The sequence below is a fragment of the Hoplias malabaricus genome, chromosome 9 (assembly GCF_029633855.1).
Source record: "Hoplias malabaricus isolate fHopMal1 chromosome 9, fHopMal1.hap1, whole genome shotgun sequence".
In the NCBI taxonomy this organism is placed as follows: domain Eukaryota; kingdom Metazoa; phylum Chordata; class Actinopteri; order Characiformes; family Erythrinidae; genus Hoplias; species Hoplias malabaricus.
In genome coordinates, this window is record NC_089808.1 from 26,982,077 (window position 1) to 27,006,845 (window position 24,769).

General features: G+C 39.5%; 1 protein-coding gene across 3 annotated transcripts in view; it reads left to right on the forward strand.

The window, feature by feature from the left end:
- Window positions 1-24,282, forward strand: part of LOC136707425 (NACHT and WD repeat domain-containing protein 2) — a 54,290-nt gene extending 30,008 nt beyond the window's left edge. For all 3 annotated transcript variants that reach the window (XM_066681491.1, XM_066681490.1, XM_066681492.1), the window contains exons 5-8: window positions 8,902-9,105; window positions 13,232-13,382; window positions 15,605-16,194; window positions 18,322-24,282. In XM_066681491.1, coding sequence (XP_066537588.1) covers window positions 8,902-9,105; window positions 13,232-13,382; window positions 15,605-16,194; window positions 18,322-22,227 — 4,851 coding nt within the window. In that variant the 3' untranslated portion in view covers window positions 22,228-24,282. The remainder of the gene's footprint in view (window positions 1-8,901; window positions 9,106-13,231; window positions 13,383-15,604; window positions 16,195-18,321) is intronic.
- The last annotated feature ends 487 nt before the right edge of the window (window positions 24,283-24,769 follow it).

Consider the following 24,769-nt stretch of genomic DNA (forward strand, 5'->3'; position numbering starts at 1 on the left):
AGAAACAGAGCTGGGAATACTATTATTTCACTCTCTCTCTCTCTCCTTCTCACTTGTCCCTCACCTACACATTTTCTGTTTAGTCCTAGTCAAGCTGAAATAAATGTACTTTGGCGATACTGTAATTTAAATGATTACTAAAATCCAAAGATTTTAATCCAGTATGAATTTCCAGTGTACACTGATTTCCCTTCCTAATTCAACCAGTAATAATAATCTTGTGCCTGTACACTGCTCAGTAATACAACAAAAATGCTTAGATGGACAAGGTTATACTTCGTGTTATTATTGTTGCCTAAAGGCCATAGTACGTAGACGGGACAAACGCATTTTAATGTCTGGTACTGTCGAAGAATGTCCAGAAAAAAGCACCTACAAAGCAATCTATCTTCAGTTAAACACTTCAATTACAACTTCTAGATATTTCTAACGATCAAAGGCATGACGCACCAAACAAACATTTGTGTTTGTCCATATTTTTCTGGGCTGTGAACTGGCATTAATGCAGTCATCAAGACTATAATTTACATGATCATTTGGAATAACGTGTCACTGAATATAGCAAAAATCTCATACAAATGAGAGAGAAATTGTAGTGCTGTTTCTCTTGTAAACAGATATAATGCCTCAGTCTCAAAATATTCCCTCTCTTCACAACAATTCCATGTCTCTCACTCACACATATAGCCACAATAACAATTCTCCCTGTCTCTCTCCTTCTCTTTGTCTCTGTCTCTGTCTATTTGTTTGGCTATCTCTCATCTCGCTGCTTTCTCTTTCATAACCCTATCCTGAGTGCTCAGACGTCCCCCCTTTCATTTTATCTGGGCTTCTCATTTTCTTTCCCCCTCTTTTCCTGTTGTTTTCACTCATCCATCCCTCCCTTGCTCTCACACCTCATTTAAGAGGTCTTGTCTCCCTCTCCCCTTCACCGCTCCATCTATTCTCTTATGACCATTCCTTGTGTCCTTCCATGTTTTTTTCTCTCACTCTTTCTAGTATCTCTCCATTGAGGCCAAAGTTCCTTTTGCCCTTTCTCTTAATCCCTGTTTTTCATTTCATGCTCTCTCTCTCTCTCTCTCTCTCTCTCTCTCTCTCTCTCTCTCACTCACTCTTGCTCACTCTCTCTCAATCATCTCTATGAAATGTATGACCACCTTGAATGCTTTGTGGAGCATGCAAAAAGTCCATTCATTTTCCTTGGAAGCAAGGTCATATTTAACCTTTGGAGGCAGCGGTGGCAGGTAGCTGTAGTCCATTAACCTCGTAGTCATACTTAAAGCCTGCAATGACAAATGCATGTTTTGATTTTATAAAGAATATTCACTTTATATGAATATAACCCACATCTCATTAATATAAGCAGAGTATTTGTATTGAAACTTTAAATATATGCTTTTTATTTACATGTCTATTACCTCCAGCTGATGCTCTTATGTAGCGTGACTTTTGCAGTGTGTAAATGTATGACAGAGGAAAGCAAATCTGATGAGAGGAGTCATGTCCAAGGACTCTTTTTGTAATGTGATGCGATGTGGTGTACTATCATAGGATCTGAACCTAGATCTATATATATATATAATGCTATAGCTTTCTGTACAGTTCTGCTGCGTTCATCATTTCCTGACATCAACAAATAGAATGAGCAAACAGAAACATGCTGATAAATACAAAGCAAATGCAATTAATTGACTTATACAAGCTCAGCTGTCGGATATGTTCTTCTGAGGTTTAAGAAGTTTTACACAGTTTGACAAAAAGCAAAAACTGTAACAAATATTGTAGCATTTAATGGAAATTGGACAAGCTGCGCACTATTATGACAAATTTGATGTTGTCTCATTTCAGTATGCTACGAGTTCTCATTAGGTTTGATTTTTGTCATCATAGTATAAAGCTTGTCAACCCTGACAGCTGTTACTATTTTGTGAGTGTAGCAGGTTCATCAATATCTACTATGTAATTAATTATGTAATTACATTTAATGAAGTACATAATTGCCAGCAGGCATAGCATCTGAATACGAGAACATGCCAATCCACAGAAGCCAAGCAGATTGATGCATGGCCAGTACTTGGATAGTAGACCTCCTAGGAAAGCTTGGGTGGCTGCTGGAGGTGGTGATGGTGAGGCAAAGAGGATGGACTGGCCCTGTGGTCTGTGTGGATCTCAGTGCCCTCTCCTACCTCCCTGATGAGCTTACTGGCATCAATTTGCTGCAGTTAAATCATACAGATGGATGCTGCACATTGGTGGAGTTTGAGGTGACTACTTATAGTCCTTAACTGTAAAACACTAGGCATCTATAAAAGAAACTATATACATGCAACTATCATTCATACATTCATTCATTCATAATGCACATATTTATATGATAGTACTGATTTTGTACTTACATTCACATGCTAGCATTTAACCCAAATTTCCTTCATTAAAACAACTTTACCAAGTAAACTCTTTTCTGGCTCAGACACCCAAACATGTGGCTGGGCACTTTTCCTCTCATCTGTGTTCACAGTTAGTGGGCAGCTTGTTTCTAAGGCATTCTCTTTGAGTGGAGCTTCAGCTCAGAGGCTGGGGCTGCCCCAGCTAGACAGCAGCAGCCAAGAACTGCACTTTTGCGATTCCACCAGAAGCAGAGGTTGGAGCTCAAAGCAGAGAGATTTCACCTTAAAGCCCATACCCAGGGAAGCGAGGAAAGCAAAGGTTCAGAGGAAAGCTCTGTGGATTTCTGCACCTTGGACAGCCACCAGCGAGCGTTGACCTATTTGCAGCTGTGCAGAGCACTGATCCGAGCTTGAGATTTCTTCGGCGAAGCTCCAAGAAAAGTGGAAGCCTGTAGTGAAACAAGAAGAATACGGACTTTCCCCGAGACCCCCCATGTGTGCATTTAGTTACTTGATGTAGGCACATCAGTATCAGCAAAAGGTGACAGGATGCTGTTGTTGCTCTGTTGCTGGGAGCTGTGTATTCAGCTGTTTATTGTAAACTCAGGACGGAGTCTGAGATCAGAGTGAGCGAGAGGAGAGAGTAGGGTTTTGCACTTGACAGTTCTGGGTTGCGTGTGTCACTCGAGTCTCCAGAGAGGGTCTCTGGGCAGATTGGCTCTGTTTAATCTGACTATGACAGGCTGAGAAACTCAGAGAAAGAGAGAGTGTGAGTAAGAGAAATAAAGGGAACTTAGTTCAAAAATACTTAAAATAAAAATGAACAACTATAGTGCAGAGATTGACTGTAACATATTCCATATATTCCAGAATCTTTCCACTCAATCCCTCTCTCACTTTCTTTTCTTCTGTCTTGTTCAGCTCTATTAAATGTATGACCTCTTTGCATGTGGAGCAGAAAATGCTAAAATCCCATCAGTCTCTGTCCCCAGGTGCAAAGTCATATTTAACATCTGAGGCAAGACAAGTTCAAATATAGAGCATTAACCCTTCAAGTCAGCCTTCAGTCAGTATAATATAATATGTGATGAACTGATTTAACTCTTTTCCTTATACCAAATTTCAAAAGGAAAATGAATTATAAAATCAATGTATAATCTAGTTAGTACATTTGTTTAATATCTTTGTGCAATTCCAAAGAACAATACAATAACAGAATGAGTCTAGATTAATTGTCATGTGGATACCTGAGCCATACTCAAGTTTAGGTTTAACAACTTTTTTTATGATACATTCCTGATTACATCTTTCTTTTAACAGGCAGTAGTCTGTACTAGCTTTAATAAAAGAAAAATAAATTAAGAGTCATTTAATAGTGAACATATATGATTATTCACTATCATCTCAAGCTGCTTGGTATTTGTTGTCAATACAAGAGAGATTTTTTAAACATGGCCCTCATCAGTGCATGTTTTGGTAAGAGCTAAAGGCAATAGCTACCACTCCTGGAAAATGCCCATAAACATGCAAAACATGTCTAGAAGGATCAGGCACTTCTGCTACACACCTCTCCAAAACAGTAGAGCCCCACAGTCCAGCCCCAAGTTTACCCAACATAACCCCTTGCCTTATACTCACACCTCAAAGAGCAAAGCTCCACACAGAAACACAGCTGACACAGCCACTGAGCCTTAGGCAGAGAGAGAGAGAGAGATAGAGAGAAGGAGAGAGAGAGAGAGAGAGAGAGAGAGAGAGAGAGAGAGAGAGAGAAGGAGAAATAGAAAAGAGAATGAAAGTGTAAGAGAAAAAGGTCAGAAAGAAAAAATGGATGACAATCAGGGAGTATATGAGCAAGAAACAGAAGGAATGGGAGAGAGACCAGACAGAATGTGAGACAGAGAGAGAGAGAGAGAGAGAGAGAGAGAGAGAAGAAAAGAAACATAGAAGAGTGAAAGGCAAAGCAAAAGAGTGTAATTTGGCAGAAGAGAAGGGATGAAGAAGAGAGTCTTAGGGAGACAAAGAGACAAAAGAGAAGAAAAAAGGATTGGGATAAGAAAAAGTAGGGTAGCAGGCTAAAGTTGACACACTTCAAAGGGCAGCTACCCTACATAAATGTATCTGAAGAAAAGGATTGTACACAATGAAGGAAGTTTTTCTCTGCTAATGCCATGATTTTTTTCCTTTTATTAGTAAACAAACAGCAGCTGCAATCTGCAAACTGCTGTGTCTGATCCATTATACCAGCACAACACACACTAACACAACAACATCACGTCAGTGTCACTGCAGTGCTGAGAATGATCCACTACTGAAATCGTATCTGCTCTGTGGTGGTCCTGTAGAGGTCCTGAACATTTAAGAATAGGGTGAAAAGGAGCAATCAAAGTATGCGGAGAAACAGCTGGACTACAGTCTTTAATTGTAGAACTACAAAGTGCTACTGTAGGGTCAGTGGAGCTGATAAAATGGACGACAGATTAGGTGTTCCTAATCCAGTGATCATTCAGTGTATTTTGACTTACATGAACACATATAATAATAACAAGCACAAACCAATGGCAGGAGTGTTGATACCTGTAGAGCTTTATAATGCACCAGATCCCAGATCCTATCCAAGTAACACACAGCTGTGACCACATACTATGCTAATTATTTTCAGTAAATTGTATCCTGTCAGAAGGCAGGTGGTACTGCAGGGCTATTTCACACACACACACACACACACACACACACCAAGCCTATTGGTGTAAATAATGGTGTGTTACCCCAGCGGCAAGAAGCAGCAGGTTGCCGTGGCAATGGAGATGTCATTGACCTTCCAGACTAAGCATGACAATGATCTATGTTTCTGTTTCCTTCTCAGACGAGGTGTAGTGTTTTACATTCTTCTGAAGGAGTGTGTGTATTTCATGCCAGAATACATCTCACACGGGAGCTATACAGTTGCTTTTTCAGTTGTCCTTCTTTTCTTTCTAATCTTTCTATTCTCAGCTAGTAGTTCAGACTTTGACGACAGTGATATAAACCTCACTGTGCTGAGACTGCAATGTGACCTATTTCCTAAAATACACAACATATGAAATGCAATGCTAGTATTTCCTTCCTCTCACACCTTTGTTGCTGTTTTTGCATTGTGGCTTCTTTATTTAGTGCACAGTGCTTTATCATTGTTTCAGTTGGCTCTGTAGTCTGAAATTAGCAGAGAAATATACTGAACTTGGGGCGGCATGGTGGCGCAGCAGGTAGTGTTGCAGTCATGCAGCTAAAGGGACCTGGAGGTTGTGGGTTCAAGTCCTGCTCTGGGTGAATGTCTGTGAGGAGTTTGGTGTGTTCTCCCAGTGTCTGTGTGTGTTTCCTCCGGGTGCTCTTGTTTACTCCCACGGTCCAAAACACACGTTGGTAGGTGGATTGGTGACTCAAAAGTTTGAGTATGTGTGTATGTGTCGCCCTGCGAAGGAATGGTGCTTCTGCCATCTCAATCCCTCCGGTTGTGTTTAACTTCTCATAACTGAGAGCAAAAGCTAAATGCACTCTGACTCACTCCAACAGTCGCTCATGAAACAGACATGGAACAGTGTCCAAAAAACACTAACACAAAGGATACAAAGCAGCACGGAATTTACTTGAGGGGGAACAGGAGTAGTTAATGTACTCAGGGGACTCAATGTTTGGATGCAGATTGTGTTTGTCATTCTCTGTTGGTGTGAAGGAAACGCAGCAACGCAGTGAGAACGGTTCACCGGCACGAGAGAGCTCTCTTCCCCGGCTCAGAGGCAATAAAAGCAGAGAGTTTCCCTCGTCCGGGAGGGTAGGAAAACCAGGCTCATACAAGTCTGGAGCACGGGAAAAATACAGCGACTGCCGAGCGGCAGTGAGCTCACAAATAAGATGCCAACTTCAGGCATTTAAGGTGGAATTTGTAAAATCCACACTCTCAGTCTTTTTTCTGTTCTTCTTAGGCTTTTGATGAAAATTTTGGAAGGTGTACATTAAAAATTGAGTATCTGTGTTCACAATGGGTGCACACAAATGTAGCTCATTCAATCATTCATTTATTGTCTGTAACCGCCTAACCAGTTCCAGGTGGCGGTGGGTCTGGAGCCTACCCAGAATCACTGGGCGCAAGACAGGGGTTTTCCGTTTTTTTTTTACTTCTTTATTCCTCAGGCAGAAATCTCTCCAAGACATGTGGCCTATTTGTGGCAAAGGTAGACTTTTATAGTGGTACCAAGTTGCAGTTACACCCATGCCCTTGTGCCTAGCTCCTGTTTTAGACTAGAGCTTATCTTACAAACACTGGAAACTGAAACCAGTGTTTTGGTGTCATGGGATTGCCCACAGCTGATTGTCCCAAAAATCTTTCAGCATTTCATTATTTATGAAGGTTTTCTGATGTTATAAAATGCAAGTATGACAAGGAAGTGTCTGCATCCTGAGATTATTAGGAATAAAAAGCTATTTATATGGGCACATATATATTTGCTCAAACCCCATCTCAAAGTGGTGTTTGTGTTCATATTAACATGCCTGTTATAAGTTATACATAATTTCTAAATTAAGTATTGTATTATTTGTCGTTATCCCTCAGTCCTTGGCTTGACTAATCAGTCATTCATTAAGTTAAATCAAATGTACTGGGGATGGAACTTAACAAATTTGTGCATAAGTAAGAGACATTGGGTATTCACAGTTTTTATAAAAAGCAGTTAAGTTATGCTTTAAATTACGTTTCTTGACTTGGAGTACCAAACATAACAGGGTGTCAAAGTGTATAGAACCTTTATAATAAATATAAATGTTTTCTTTTAGAAAAAATGTTCTTTCTTGGGATCACTCCAACGAACCCATTTTTATTGATTACCAGTTCCACCCATTAGTTGCCAAATGACAAAATGTTACCAAGCCACCGTGTGACTTCATGTGATGTGAAGTCAGCCACCACTTTTCAAATTCCTGCTAACACAATAACACTGGATGACTGAACATGCTTGAGGGAGAACACCAGCTGCTCTGTTAGTTACTCATGAAAGCTAAGAACAAAGGGTCAAAATGTAGACAGCTATGCCACAGATGCTTTTTACTTTTAAGAATCTGTCATTTTTCATTTTTATTTATATTAAAGGTGCCTTTTTAAAGGTGCCTGTTTGAAAAATATGGCTCAAGTTTGAAATATTATTGTTCACTCTGTGAAACCAAATAATGGAAGATGAAGTGGTATTATTAAAAATTTAGGTGCTCTTTTTAAGTAGCATTCTAGCCTACTTTTTTACCTAAAACTTTCCTTTTTGAATTCGCCTTCATAAGATGAAATGCGAAAGAGAGATTTTGTTTCCTGGCCCCCACTGCTTTAATCTTGCTGGCCAAGCTCCATATACTTGATACTCTTCAGTGCCATATTCCAAAGGCATTGGTAATAAAATTGGCAATGACTACTTGTCTGTTCCATGAATGTATGTGTGTAAAGGAAGTGTAAGATACTCAGGAAGATAATCCAGTCTGGCAGATAACAGCAGAATATTTTAAAATAATACTTGAGTAAGCAAATACAGTGTTAGCAGATATGCTCAAATGTTCTCACTAGTGTAGCATGCTGTACTCCTCAGGTGGAGAATTAAACTCCATCCATGCATAGGGCATGCATAGGGCCCCAGAATTTAAGATTAAAGAGTATTTATTGAGTAATTACACCCTACAATTTTTTAACTAAGAGTGGAAATGTTTTGCTCTGTAAATCTAAAAAATACCAACTCTGTTTAAAATTTTAAATACTTTTTCCAAATTGTCCTATTTGGACACATTGTGGACACATTTACATTGTGGGCAATTCAGCCTCTGCAGCTAGCTTTGCACAAAAAGTGATAATGTCCACCACTATAACATGCACACATTTAAAAAAATATATTGATTTATTAATTGTCTTTGGATTTAATGAGTCCCACAATGCTATTAGCATATTCTGTTGTAGAGACAGATAAGCTGTAGGGAATAATATTCACACAGAAGTTAGATCTTTCTTATGGCTAAAAAAAAAAAATTGATTTTAGTTAATGTGCTAAAAGACATTAGAGGTCCAATACCCAGATGGTTGGTACTATATGAGTTTTGCTGCTGTTTAACAGCTGGAGATTCAGGAGGTGGGTAGACCATAGTAATACAAATTTTAAGCTTTCCGGTATCATTGTTTTGCCTCATTCATAACAGGCATGCTGTAATGTGCAAATTAATTCTCCTAATTGTGTCGACTCTAATGACTTGGCCATCACTCTGAAGCTCTCCTGTGTGGTGGAAAATGTGAAATGGGTCCCTGATGCTGTGTAATACGATTATATGTGGATGGAGAATTATACTGATCATAACGAGTTTAAAAGCAATGTGAAATGTTGGATGGCCATGTAGCAAAGCTGAGAAAAGATGATGTAACAATGGCATTGGCTTTGATGTTCATTGCAGTGCTTCTAGCCTTCTCTCTCTCTCTCTCTCTCTCTCTCTCTCTCTCTCTCTCTCTCTCTCTCAGGGATTGGTGGGGGAGAAGTATGGCAGTATTCGGGTTCCAGGGGAGGTGGAATCGGCAGAGTTTGAGATGATACTGGATGCAGCTGTGGAAGCAGGTCTGGACACACGGATATTGGAGGAGTGGTACTGCCGGGATGAAAACTCAGTACCACCGGCATACTACCTCAAACCCAAAGCCCAGATTCTAAAGAACTATCAGAACTCGGTAAGGCTCAGACAGAGTGAAAAGATTCAGTATATCTCATTTACTGTATTTGTAACACAATAAAGGCAGACACAAGCATTTGCAAAGCTTTACTACAAATTCTGCCTGATGTCACCCCATTCATTTCAAATTTCTCAAAAAATTATAAAATTAAAACAGGTGGATGAAGAACAGATCTGGGCAGGGATTTGACACTCACAAAAAATATTTGTTATGCTCAAACATCTGCTATGAGAACAGTGAAAAAAGCCATACATATGTCAACTTGACAGTCCAAAAAACTGTATTCCCACATGGAGGTGTAACATTAGAAATTCAACATGTCTGACTCAGAGAGCAACGTTTGTACAGACTGCTGCGGGACTCAAGGGACCTTAAAAAACTGTTCCTTTGAGAACAGGAAAGAACATATACCCTAGCTTCTAGCAGAGGACAGGACAAACACAGCAGCACAGAAGGATTAGATTCTGCAGTTTAGGCACAAATCAGACAGGAATCAATGGAGAAAACAAGACATCATTAATAATGTAATAATATAATGGCTGTTTTTTAAAGAGAAATGTAAGTTGCCCCTGAGTGAAAGATGTTTTATACAGTATTGTCCCCAAAAACAGAACAAATCAATGCTTTTGCAGTGCTTTTTCCTTAATGGAACTCATAATGACTGTAGTGATGGATAAATTCTTCTCGCTTGCCATTTTATTTAATTTTTAGTTTATTGGGTTTTTTTTTAAACATCCATGGCTGAAGTGCCCTTGAGCAAGGCACCTAACCCCTAAAGCTCTCCCTGGGCACCGAGGATGGATGCCCACTGCTCTGGGTGTGTGTGTGTGTTCACTGCATCTAATCACTAGTGTGAGAGTGTGTGTTCACTGCAACAGATGGGTTAAATACAGAGGTCAAATTTCATTGTAGGGTTGTACAATGATCATAAAGCATGTCACTTAGATTATCTAAAAAAAAAAAGCTTTAAAACCTATTTGTACACTAATTATTATTTTAAAGTGTGTTGTTTCGTCTTGTGCTGGGGATCGAATCCCATTTTGCAAAGTGGATGTTATGTGTTTAAAAACAACTTAAAAATGCTTGTATTTACTTTTTAAAACATACAACATTTTTTTTTCCTCTGCATTTAACCCAGCCATGGCATTAAACAAGCACACACTAGGGGCAGTAAAACACACACACACACCTGGAGCAGTGGGGAGTGGCCTTGGCACTATCCACCAGCCGGTGGGTGTTAGATGCCAGGCTAAGATGAACTTAACCCTGAGGACCTGATTTATATACAAACATATAAATTATTAATGAACATTACAAATAAGGCGGCATGGTGGCGCAGAAGGTAGTGTTGCAGTCACACAACTCCTGGGATCTGGAGGATGCGGGTTCAAGTCCTGCTCCAGGAGACAGTTTGGTGTGTCTTCCCTGTGTCTGCGTGGGTTTCCTCCCAGAGTCCAAAAGCAGGTGGATTGGCTACTCAAAAGTGTCCATATGTGTGTGTGTGTGTGTTGCCATGTGAAGGACTGGCGCCCCTCCAGGGTGTGTTTCTGCCTTGCGCCCAGCGATTCCAGGTAGTCTCCGGACCCACCACCGCCCTGAACTGGGTTACTGACAACGAATGAATAAATAATTTTACATGTATATAATATAAACACACACATACACACAGAGAGGAAGAGACCAGTTTTCTTTGCATGATCTTTTTATGAGCCAGCAATATACAGCACACTACAATCCCCTTATATTGTCTTATTATTTTATAGCTGTTAGACTTCTGATTTGTTTTTATTATCAATTAAAAATGACACAGAGTTTTGGTGTCCTGCCATACTTGTTAAATTGTTTTGGGATTGACATTGTAATTGACAATGTGGCACAAACAGCCCCACCTAGAATATATTCCACCAGTCGCCACTGCACTGCTCCCATCTCAAACGGCAATCTCAGTACAGATCCAATAGTTTTTAAATATGAAGGATCTCATGGTTCTGGCTTATGACAAACATAATCACTCACATACATACACACAGCTAGTAATTACACCACAAGGGGTGCTGTTTTTCACAGGCTGACATTTAGGTATTGCTCCACAAGGGAGTGCTATCATGCTTCGCATCAATGAAAACATGTCTTTGTTACAAACTTCATACAGGATTTTGAATTAAAAGGTAGACCCTGGTTGTGCAGGGTTGTTTTAAGTTTATAGAGGCTTTGCCATATACTTTACAAACAGACATGTCCTGTAAATGTCAGTGTGTGTGGTCAGTCCAGGCTCAGCAGCTTTTCAGGCGTAGCACTCTGAAAATGGCTGACCCAATACAGCGAGTAGCTCCCCTGTGGGAGAGCTTTATTAGCTTCATAAATTCAGTTTGTCTTTCATTAAACCTTAGTGAAAGTGCAGGCTCAAGCACCCACCAGTTCTTTCTCTTTCTTTGTGCCCTCTCCATTTCTATCCCTTCCATGCTGTAGTTCTTCTGATCATGCATTCAGTTGCAGATTAGCAGACAATTGCCTTCTTCCTCTCTTATTTTTCTCCCCTTATCACTTTCTGTATCATTCACTCTCACACATGCGAACAGTGTCTTGTCATGGTGTGTATATAAATCAGGTCGTAACACACAGTGTCTAGTTTTAAGGGGTGTGTATGAGTGGCTCTGCTTGGCTAAAATGAGAAAAGCAGTAGGTGCTCAGTTTCTACCTGCACTCAGCAAAATCACCCACTGATCTGGCCCAAAGCAGCCTGTCCTCCTTGCCCAAATCTGACACTCTCCCTCACCCTCCTTCTCCTTCTGTTTCGGCAACTCACCTGCCCAGACTTTAGTTCAGCTACAGAGTTTTTCTTCCAAAACATTTTATCATTAATTTGTTCATTCATACGTGTGTTTGTGTCAGTGTTATTACTATAAAGCAGTCTCTTGGGATCAACGAAAAGTTGTGTTCTAGCATTCATCTAGTTCAGAATGACATATTTTATGTAAAACAGGATGTTTATGTGAGATATAATTGTGACACTCAGGATATTCATTTAAGCAGATCATGAAAAGCAGGCATTCCAAAATCAATATGGACTCACACAAGGACATTTGTCTACAATCAATTTGCAGGCGCTCCTCCAGCATCCATTGTAGTGTGACTAACAAATTCCTGGTGGTACAGGAAATACTGGATGATGACACATTCTGAAGTGTGCAAATTATAACATGCTAGCATTTGTTAATATAATTTATCTTCAGTGAACACAAATGTTATCAAGCATTAGAAGCAGTCATGAAATTTAGTTGAAGAGTCCAAGGAAACAAGTATGTTTTCTCTTACATAATATGATGAATAAGACCACATACATCAGCATGATAAATAGTAAAGTCAAATTTAGTTTGTCCATGTTCACAGCTGGGTCATGTAGTTCCGCACTCATCTTCCTGTTGTTTCACCCATCCTTTGTTAATATAATGATGGACTATTTGGAACATAAGGCTTAATTTGAAATTTGCGTATGAATAAGAAATCTGTTTTATATGTGCAGAAGCTTCTTTTGGAAGGTCAAGTGCAAAATCACTGTGTCATGATTGGATGATGTGTTGATCACTATTATTAAATCTGTGACTGGATGTTAAGCCAAAATATAAACAGGATAAAAATGCAAAAACCTGATTAACTGCAACAAATAAACCATATCACATTACTCCATCTCTTCAGGTGACCAGTTTATCACAGAATGCCATGAAGGTTATATTTCTACATATGACCATGGCCTTTATAAACGTGTAAGGGTATGAGCATTGATTAACTTTTATCAACAGTTTGGTTACAATAATATAACTAAAATGAAAAAATAAGCTGAAATGTGTCTCCCAAGGGCTACATGTGAATTTCCTAACAGAGAGCATGCCAAAGGCATTTTGCGCTTCACAATACTGAAACACAAGATTCCTGACTAAAGCTTTTAATGGGCAGATCACTTAGGCACAGATGTAGCCTAATTCTTAACCAGAGGGTGAACTCCACGAATCTCTGTTTAAATGTTCAAACAGCAATGTAGTCTCAACCTAAATCTCACTCAGAAAGAATTGATCAATCTCTTTGAAAACTGGCAAACTACACTGACGAGTTCCCTCTCCCACAGATGGAGTCAAGCAGTGCTGCAAAGTCAAAGAATGATAAGGCCTGGAGGGCAGTCTCTGAAGAGATCAAGAAAATCTTCAGAACTGCCGTTCTACAACTGCAAGAGAAAGGAACCATGAAAAGTGCACAGGCCAAGAAATTCCTCTGCTCAGGTATTTGTCTGTTCAAGCTTCCTCAAACCTGTAATGTTCTGCTGAATTTATGAAGGTGTCAGTCAAGTGTTCTCGTACTTCAGTACCTATGAATTAAACTGCCAAGTTATTGAAAACTAAGAGACAGAGGAGTTGAATCAAACCTACTCTTGGGCCCTCCAGTACCAGTTCACTCCTGGCTTAACAATACATTTTCCTTGCAGAGTATGTTCATGATTTCAGAGACATTTCAATCTGATCCTCATTCAGTGTTAATGATTTTAGTTTTAGTGAGTGCAATCCTTACAAATGACAAATCCCTTGATTAATCATTTAATGTCTGCTATTTAATCATCTTTGTTAGTAAAGTAATTTATCAGTCCTGCTCTGGGGTGTATTTAATCCATAATAGAAAGTGACATCTTTGCCAAGTCCACCCTTAGCTAGGACTCCCCCAGTCATACACAATGCCACTAAATTGGGATGGTGAGGACAAACACATGCGTCCACCAAGACATGTGAGTCAAACTTGTTTTATAAGTGCAACACAAGACTACTGGAAGCTCAAAATGCTTGGAGGAGAATATTAAATGTTATGGTACTGCCCGTACCTGTTATGTCAGCTCTCAGATGCCCATGCTGGCTAGCATTTTGTTTATGATTAACCAAATGGTTATGGTTAACCTGGATAGAAATTATTTGATGATATTAGCTGAACCTTACTTAAATCATATCTAAGTCTTTCATCTATGGTTTTAGAATCCAGTTTAGATGCAAATATGCCTTTATCCTACTCTCCTTTTATGAGTAAGCAGAAATCTTCTGCATTATGTAAAATAATAGGAGAGCTAGCCAGACTAATTTAATTTACTCAGGTTAATCCAAAGTTTAAAAAGAAAAAAAAAATGTCTGCCCGAAAATCCCCCATTTAAATTGGTGCCTAATAAATATGTCTATGGCCAGGAGTTTGGCTCTCAGAACCTTAGATTCTTCAAATTGAAATAAGAAAAAAGGAATAAACAAACTGGGCCTGTGTGAACAGAGGGGGGGGAAACAGTCTGAAAGGAGAAAAACATTCTGTAACAGTGTGAATAATGGAAAACTATTGTTAGCATTTATCATCGTTGGGGGAAGCACAATGAGGGAAAAACATTTGTAGAATAGAGTAAAAGATGCATTCTAGAAACTTTAGAATAGAGCAAAACATTTAATTGTAAGATTCAATGTGACAGTATGTGAATTAGAGATAATATTCCAAGTGTGGAACAATATGAATGGGGATATTAAGCTAGAACACCATGCAAGGAAAAGAGATCTCTGTGCTGCAGAACTGCAGTGATATAAACACTGTGGGAAGGAGGGCAGTGTGAGACAGAGAACATCCTAGATCATTGTAAATGTGGGTAGAATTTTTAAACATGGTAAAAAGAAGTGTGATTAGGGTGCATTCTAGATCAGTGTCATTCAGGTGAATATTCTAGAACAGGGTCTAAAATAGAGAACATTCCAATATTCCTAACCAGTAGAGTTCACAATCCAAATGTTTGTTTTTGTTGGTTCTGGTTAATGTGTTCTAGCCTCTGTCTGTCCCTGGGCTTACTCAAAATGACTCACATGTACAACAGAAACCTAAGTACCTTGCTCAAGGGCAGGATGCCTGTAGTAATTCACTAGGACCAAACTCATGACCAACATGCACCGTAAACTAGAGCATTTCGGCACTCTGTTGCAGTAACCAACTTGCAGGAGGAGAAGGATATTAGGATTATTAAAATTCCACTTTTTTCAAATGACCACTAATACTTCAGTGATTATAAAAAGTCCACATGGGACTTAATTGAGGTTGCGGCTTCCAAGAGGGAGCTTTTCCAGCCACTTTCCTCTCCTCTGTTCATCCCCTCATCTTCTCGTTAACAAGGCAAGCTGTGAGTTTGCAATACTAAGCTGACGGGGTTGGCAGGCTATCAGTGGAACTCTCTCTTTGGAGGTCTTTGATAAGATGCTGCAATGCTGGATTAAGAGATCGTATCGAATATGCCTTGCCTTAAAGGCAGCTTTAGGCGACACATCTAATCACATACTAAGAACTGCCAAAATGCAGAAAGCTTTCGTCTCATGAGAGCAATTGGGTGTGCAAATTTATACAGACTCATTGAATTGCTTCAAAACAACATATGCTTCAAAAAGATGAATGAAAAGCTAATTTTTTGGCAAGTAATGCATCTCCTCTCTTTCCCTCTTAGCACTAGAGGACGAACTGGATTTTGCTTTAGGGAAACAGACCCCCGCCTTCTTGAAGAAATGTGTGTGCTATATTCGCAAAATCTCCAACTTTGACCGATTTGCCAAACTACCAGAGATGGCTCGTTATATGGACATTGTCACGAGTGGAGACCGCATCATGAGGAACCAGGAGGCCTACGAGCGGCTTCTCAAAGTCAGAGACGAGTTCATACCCACTATAGTTGCATCATCCAACCTCCGTGTCTACTCATCTGTCACTCACTGCGATATGAAACTGGGCTATTCCCAAGAAGTGGAAAGCCACTATGTAGAAGGCCTCTGTAAGCAGTTCTATGAAGACATGGTGGATATAATTCAGGCAACAGTACAACAAAACTTTGATACCGAAACTGATCCTCTGTATGATGAGATCATACAGCATCTTTCACTCTGCAAGACCTACTCCTCATTATATGTCTATAAGAGTGAGGCCCTGGACATGGTGCTGGAGTACATGTACCCCTCCAAAGGAGGAAGAATAATGCCCCTAGTGGTGTATGGTGGGCCATGCACAGGGAAAACATTGTTGCTTGCTGAGGTGGCTAAACAGGTGAGAGCCATATATATCCATATGTACCGTATGTGTGTGCATGCCTGTTTATTTGTGGGTCATCTGGACATGTAGATGTATTGGGGACATATTGTATAGTGCCTGCAAGTTTTCCATAAGCTGTACACTGCTCCCATGATCTCAACTACTGCTGCACAAACAAAAAGGTTGACATTAAGATGAAGGTTCTGCTACAGTGGTATATTTGCCATTCATCATATATAATTTTTTGTTTCCATATATAACCCTACACAGTTTCTATCACAGTAACAAGTACCTTCTCATAGAATGGTTGGGATATTTGCTAAGAAACATTCCTCTCCTGCCCTTATTCCATCTGTCAGTGATGATCACAGATACAACACTGATCAGATACTGTTTTGGTAGTGAATTCCTCTCAAGACAGTAGGACATGACATTGTAGAGGCATGGTAGTGTATTACGCTGATATGAGTTTATCAGGTACAACATCAAGAATAGTTGACCAACCAAGTGTCTAGTCATCAGTGGTTCTGTGAGTTACAGTTCCCATACTTTTCGAGATGTTTTTTTTTTCTGTTGTTGTTTTTTTAATTAAATATCCACAGACATTCTTCTATACCTCCAAAATCTTAGAAGTCAGTTGCAGTTTCCTTTTCTAATGATCCAAGTACTCCCATGCATAGTGTCAGGTCCATTATTCTGATAACAACATGCTGGGATTTTTTTTTTGAATGTTAACTTATTTTTCTTTTACTTTCCCCTGCCTTATATATGTTTCAGTGTCTTTCATTGTTGTTTAAAAGAGTGGGACAAGTTGATGGGTTGAAATAGAAGGGTCAGCTATAAAAGAAGAAAGACAGTGTTGACATTTCCTTTGGTCCCTAACATCCCAGATCTCAGCCACTAACATTAACTCAAGGTTAATGAGTCTCAGGGCCTTGACTAACTCTCTTGTGTGCTTTACCTATATAACCTCTCTTTTAGTTGTACTAAAAGACATAGCCAAAATATAGACTTCATGTTGCCCTTGTACTCAGACATGACCACATTTGCTAGCAAACATTGGGTTAAACACAAGTTACGTCCGCAAAATTAATACCGACTTTGGAGTGTGTATGTGTCATTAAAGTTTATGTAAATATGTAACACCTTATGAGGTCATGCTTACATTTCCATAAACACACACTGAAGAGACATGACTATTGACTTCATGGTCACTAACGTCAGCAACACAAAATCATATTCAAACAAATCTTTTCAACTTGGAGTTTGTGCATGTTCATATAGCAGTACAGGTCCAGTAAATACACAAGACATCGATTTAAATTGGGTGTGAAGTTTTAGCTTACTGTTAAATGTGGCACTTAAAAGAGATGCTTATCTCATATCTATTAACTTTGCGACATAAGAGGAGGATGCATGGTTGAGAGCAGACAATTTCTAGTCAGAATTCTCATTAAAACAGAATTTAAAAATTTTACAATCCTCTCCCTCAGGCAGTTATATATAAAGAAAGTTATTTTAATTTTATTTGGTTTATCTCACCAGAGAGAAAAAATATGTAAAACCTTTCCTAGAACCAAACATCACTAAGGTGCTCTCATGAATAATAAAGGGAATGAAAGAGGAAATAGAATTAGTTTAGCAAATCCATTGTCACAGTAGGGCAAGGCATCTGATTCTGTTGTTGAGAAAATCTGATTATTAGCTTTATTCTGCCATTATCCTTGTTTTCCACCCTGCCTGCTATAACATGGGTCATTTTAGGGACATTTTAACAGGGTTTAATGCATAATAGATAGTATTTAGTTTAGATCTGTTTGACAAAATCAAGCTTTTACACAATTAGCTTTTCACACACACAGATGAACTGTGTCATTACAACAGCAGGATACAAGGTCCTGTTTAGCCTTAAGCAAGAATATATAGTTTCTTTGTCAGATAAAATCTTCTGTTTCAGGGTGTGTAATTATTTGGAGAAGGCTTTCTTTGTAAACTAAAAACCTTAAATAGAAGATTTCTTGCACAATCACTGATACACTGCACATTTGTGATAAATAATTTTAAGGTGTAACAATGTTTAAATAATTTAATATTTAAATAAATATTTAAAAATTGTTTGTTATTTGGTTTTAATTTTTCTAGGCCTATGCATGTCTTCAGAAAGAAATGGGTCCAGAAACAGATCCAGTGGTCATTGTTCGCTTCATCGGCTCATCTGACCTGTCAACAGACCTTCGCAACTTACTACAAAGTATCTGTGAGCAGATTGCCATCAACTACCGATGCTTGATTCATTTTCTACCAAACAAGATCCAAGAGATGAGGGAATTGTTGGTGAATCTTCTGGGGGAGTCATCTTTCCATCGTCCACTAGTCATCATCCTTGATGCCTTGGAACAGCTGTCAGATGGTGACGATGCCCGTAAACTGTGGTGGCTACCAATTCACCTTCCTCGTACAGTGCGTATTGTGGTATCGACATTGCCCAACAAACATGGAATACTACAGAAATTGCGTTGCCTGATTCATGACGAGGACTGCTATGTAGAACTGATGCAAAGGGACCGCAAGGCATGTAGCCAGACACTCAAACAACAACTTCTGAGTGTGAAACGAAAGGTAACCTCAGGGCAACAGATCTATGTAAATGAAGCGTTGGCTAAATGTACACTTCCCATGTTTGTCAATCTTATCTATCGTGAGGTGGTACACTGGCGGTCACACAAAGATGTAGATGACAAGTCCCTGTGCTCAACAGTGCATGAAAGTATAGAACAGCTCTTCTTTTCCGTTGAGAACAAGCTGGGGTCTCGCTTTGTGTTCCGTGCACTGGGCTACATTACAATGGCACGTGCAGGGTTGACAGAGATGGAACTGGAGGACATATTGTCTTTGGACAATAGTGTACTTGCAGACATCATGGTCAGTTCAAATTTAAAGAATCCACTCAGAATCCCCTATGATCTCATTGCCCGACTGAGAGAGGAGCTGGAGGGGTTCTTGGTGGAGCGGCAGGTCCGGAATGTAACGCTGATGGTGTGGGCAAACCGGCATCTGCATCTTATTGCACAAAAACTGTACCTCAGTAATGAAGAGGACGTGCATCAGATGCACAGCCTTTTGGCTGAGTACTTCCTTGGAGCATGGGCAGGTGGCAGAAAGAAGATCTTCCACTGCGACAATAATCACTTTGCCTCATTAAACATCTCTCAGCATCGGAATCCTCATCACCAACAGAGCCTTCATGGCCATGACAAAGCCTCAGCCGACAAGCATTCTTATGACAGACAAACTCCTGAACAACCCTGGGTGTTCCAGTGCAATTTGCTTGAGCCAGATATCTTCTTTGTCAATCACAGGAAAATGACAGAATTGCTATTTCATTTGACAAGAAGTGGGCGGACAGATGACCTCATGTATGGTGTAATCATGAACTTTAGCTGGCTGTATACAATGATAAAAATTGGGCAATTTGACAAGGCACTGATGGACATTGACATGGCCTACACCTACTCACAAGAAAAGGAGCTCAAATTTCTTGCTGGCACCCTGCGTAGTATAAAGGTAAAGGTGACTAAGAACCCTGCATCACTCTCTGCTGAGCTTCAGCAAAGGCTTCTTCCTGTGGTTACATCCCTTCCAAAGCTCAGACATCTCTTACTAGAGTGTGACAAAGATGGCCCTAAATACTGCTCCATAGTACCACTTCACTCTTCCATGGATGTCACTTACAGTCCTGAAAGACTGCCATTGTGCTCCAGCTACATGCAAATTGTGGAGATTCTACCCACATTGGCCCCCAACATTGTAATTGCAGCTCTAGAAGATGGTTCTGTCAGTACATGGGATGTTGAGAGCAGACAGTTACTGAGACAGATAGACACAGCAAGGTCAGTTGTGCTTGGTGTTAGGCTCACTACAGATGAGAAGTTCCTTGTAGTTGCCACCACTAAAAACACGTTGCTCATTTATGACAACCATAAATCCTGTTTGTTGTCAGAAGTGGACATTAAAGGCTCAAAGCACTGTGGCATTACAGGAGGGGTAGCATTCATCAATGGGTTTACTCTGTCTAGCCACCATGCCTTAGCTTGGTTAGAGGCCAGCAAAGATGTCAATGTGATCGACTTGCTCTACGGCTGGCCTCTGTATCAGTTCCATTGCTGGTATGAGGTAACCTGTGTTGAATGCTCCCCAGATGGCATGTATGCTTTCTGTGGGCAATACCTAAACACGACTACCATATTCCACCTTGGAAGTGGAGATAAGCTTGCCACAGTGACCTCTGAGTTTTCTGGTGGATTTGTGAAGTCCATCCTGGTTCTAGACACTATCCATCAAATGGTGATGATTGACAATGAAGGTAGTCTTTCTGTTTGGAATACCAAAGATATCACAAATCCCAGGCTTATGGAGGACTATGATTGTAGAGGAGATGAGAGTGAGGTGGTTGGGATAGAACTTTCAGAGGATCAGAAATCAATCCTTATTTGCAAAGCCAGAAGCATTGAAGTGCTTGATACCAAGCTTTGGAAGATGGTTGAGAAGTTCAAGGCCAAACGTAGTGAGAAATTTGTGGCTGCTGTGCTGTCCAAAAATGGCCAAAGTATCGTGGCATCCATGGAAAACACCTCCTCTATATTTGTCTGGAGAAGAGACAGTGGACAGTGTATGGCTAGCTTGATAGAGATATCTGGAGCCATCGTCAAGTTGATCAAGTCAGCACATCATAACTTGCTCTTGTCTGTAGCCAGCAGTGGGGTTCTCTCTGTGTGGGACATTGACATTATAACTGCAATGTCAAACATTGATAAAACAGGAAAACGGATCCAAAGTGTTCAGCTTTCAGGCAGGGAGGACTTTGTATACACAACGGATGGGTCAGAAGCCATTCATAAGTGGAACTTCAGCACAGGTTTCATTGAGATGGTGTTTAAGCATGAAGGGCTTGTGGAGAACTGTGTTCTTACCACGTCTGGTGATCTCATGGTAACATCTGATGACAAATGTAGCCAATACATCTGGCACACAACTACAGGAGAGAATATATTCCGGATCAATGGCCAAAAGATATCACAACTTCTCATCACCCATAATGACCAGTTTGTTGTCTCTCTCTGTGAGCAAAATGCTTCTCGTGTATGGAGACTTGCTACTGGACACAAAGTGTGCAACATCTTGGTAACACTTCAGCATGCTCTCATCACCACAGCAAACACATTCCTAGTTGGGACAACAAAAAACAAGCTGTTGGCTGTTAGTTTGTGGTCTGGCAGTGTATCCAAGAAGTTTGTCTGTGACGATGGTATCACAATAGTAAACTTTAAGCTAATTCCAGACAGCCCAGATTATGTAGTCTTCATCACTTCAACAGAGACAGTTTTCATATGGAGTGTAGCTGATGAGTCTGTCTGCAGAAGGGTCCAACTACCAAGCAACTTCTTGAAGAACTTGGAAGACTTCCAAATCTCACCAAATGGGAAGCTGGGAATTGTGTCTAAAGGTGATGAGAACATTAATGTCTTGGACTTGCACAGTGGCAAACTCCGCCTAGTACATGCTGCTGGCATAATATGGAGGCAGAAGCTCTCACGGGATGGACGGTACTTGGTGTACATCTGTTTCCGAAACTGTGACGAGGATGATGATGCAGGTGTGGTTTCTAGTTTAATTGTCATGCGACTCGCCGATGGGAAGAGTATTGGTACATGTTCCCTCTACAAGACACCAACCTATTTGTGCCTGTCACAAAGAGCACTCAACATTATTGTTGGCTTTGAGGATGGCAGTATAGGCACCTATACAGTTGTGGACCGCGTGGATGCAGCCCTTAAAATCAAGATTGCCACCTCTAATAGCCGCCAGATCGTTTACAATGCCTCACAGAAAGTGCGACCCAAGTGTAGCACCAATGCCTTCAAGACCATTGCTGATTGCGTGTGGAGGGAGTCCACTGAAGTCTTCTCTAGGGATAGCCCCATCAATGTCTCTGATGGTGGTGAGCCAGAAACAACGACACCCACAAAAAAGACTGAAGTACCACAGTGATAGTGCCACCTACATGATGGTAGAGAGTTATGTGAATGGAACCAGATTTGGATGCAGTTGATTCTTGTTTACAGCAACCTTGTGACTCGTTCAGTTGCACAAATCCGTCCTCTGGGTCCCACACAGTTGTTAATGGCCAATTACAATAAAGCTGCACTCAGTCAAGCCACTTTCATTCTGTTTCATCACATGTCAGTTAATATGACAGCGTAATAAATCTTTAATTTATTTTTGTCAGCAGAGAAATATTATTGTTACATAGATCTTTTACATTACTGTAACCATTCTTTGGGCTTTGTCATGTTTTCCTTTAAAGGTGCGTATGATATTTCAGATGCATTCAGATGTATAATGTTACTTTATAGAAAAATACATGGAAATGTTATATATTTGTAGCCATAACACATTTGCTGCATATTGTTTTGCTTTTTTAAATGTTCTGTCATCCCTTTTGTTAATGTCTTCTGGAACTATATGAAAAAATGAAACTTGTGTACATGTGTACATATCTATTTTGGCTGCTGCAATTTGTGCAACTCCTTAACAATGTTATGTTGTGCTTAATGCAATCAAAGAGAGTGCCTGGATTTTAAGAAATCTTTCTTATAAATACTAATGACTAAAAAGATGCAGGGAATTTGTAAAACAAAACTATCTTGATACTGATATTCATCAATACAATAAAACATACTATGTTAAAACAAACAACAAATTTGATTCATTCAAATTGCCACTCATCACTGCTGATTTATTTCAGGATATAATATGATAAAGGCTGTTTAAAGTGTTATGATATTGCATTTATTGTATTAAATTGAATATAAGAAAGAGTGGAAATTATTGAGAGAACATTTTGGTAGTAGGGTTCAACCATAAGTATTTAATATTTGAGCATTGTGTGTAGCATCTCGCCAGGAGTATCTACGCCTTAAAAAGTGGTGTCATAAGTTTATGCCAACTTCTGTTTGTTGCTGTTATTCATGTTCCTAGTGAGGTGAAGTGTGAATGTGTGATAGTTGAAAAAGAATTCTTTGTATTTTCATGTAATTGATGATTTACATAGGAACGTATAAATACTTGTCATTGAAAACATGGTTGTCACAAGCCAGTTTTAGGGACTGCACTTTATTTTTGAACAGATGTTTACCACAGTTGACTTCTCTTGAGTGTAGACTGACACTGACTCATCTACAGCTGGTGGTTTAGTATGGCCTGTGAAGATTTGCATTTTGCCTTCAGTTATGGGTGTAATATGGCATGCTCAACACAATTATTAGTCATGCCCCATTCAATCTCCTCCATAACTTTAAGGGCTATTCCGACAAATTGTATGTTTACCTCTGGAATTGTTGAGAAATAGGCCCAATTATGACTTATAACCTGTAGCATTATTCAGGATTGCAACACATCACCCCTCAAAGTGCAAATTTTCAAAACACATTATACTGTACTTTGCCAAAGTTGTTTCCATTCTTGTGTTAGATTTCTCCTTTAAAAATTTGTGTTATCATTTGTGACTTAATATAACATCATTTTTAATGGCTTTATTGTATCTCTCAGTATACATTAATTATAATAGAAGAAATGTATTACCTTTGCTAAGTTTGAGAAGAAGTCCGTATCGTATTGGAATGCTAGTTTTAGAGTATATTTGAATGTGTCACTATGAGAGCAGAACATGGCATATTGTACGTTATAGACTTGAATGACATTTAATTATATACATGTTTGCAAACATAGTTGGCATACTGGTAATGAATGTGTTTATTGTATTCTTTGTATAGTCAGGACTGAAATCCCTGTTTAGAGATTTATATATTTTCATAAATGTTGTACTTACATTTTGTTACAAAGTTGTTTTAAAAAAAGAAAATCTTATGTCTGAAGCAATATGAACTAGTGTGTATGCGTTGTTTGTATGAAACATTTTAATGTAATAAAATGGTTCACTTTTTGCCTCAAAACTTTGGGTTTGGTTTTGCCACTGACCCTGTAGACTGTATTATGATTATACGTATTTATCTACTATATGTAGATATGGAAAAACTTGACATCAGAAATAGATGACCATTCATAATGAACGTTTTTGTTTATTTCAAATTGCTTAATAATAGTCATAATTATGACATGTCATTTTTGATAGAAGCGACACGTATAAATAAAAAAGTGATATAACATGATTTGATGGCAATATAATTGCTTTAGTTCCCATTGCAGCAAGCAGCCGACAAGCATGTTAATATATCCCAAACACTGGGCAGGTGCCATATTATGTCAGTATCCTATTTTTCACCCAGCACCTGGAATCTCCCAGTTACACAAACACACACACACACACATACATTAACGGAAGCAGGCAAAGTAAACGGATCAGGCCTGGAATAAAAAGCATGTTGATGAGAGTTTGTAGTCTCCATAACAACTGTGGACCAGCGCATGGCCCAACAAGACCCTCCTACCATTATGATAACAGCTGAGAAGTATAAACATCTCAGAGAAAACCCCATCATTTGTACCTTTTCTGTAAAGTCATTGTTACACA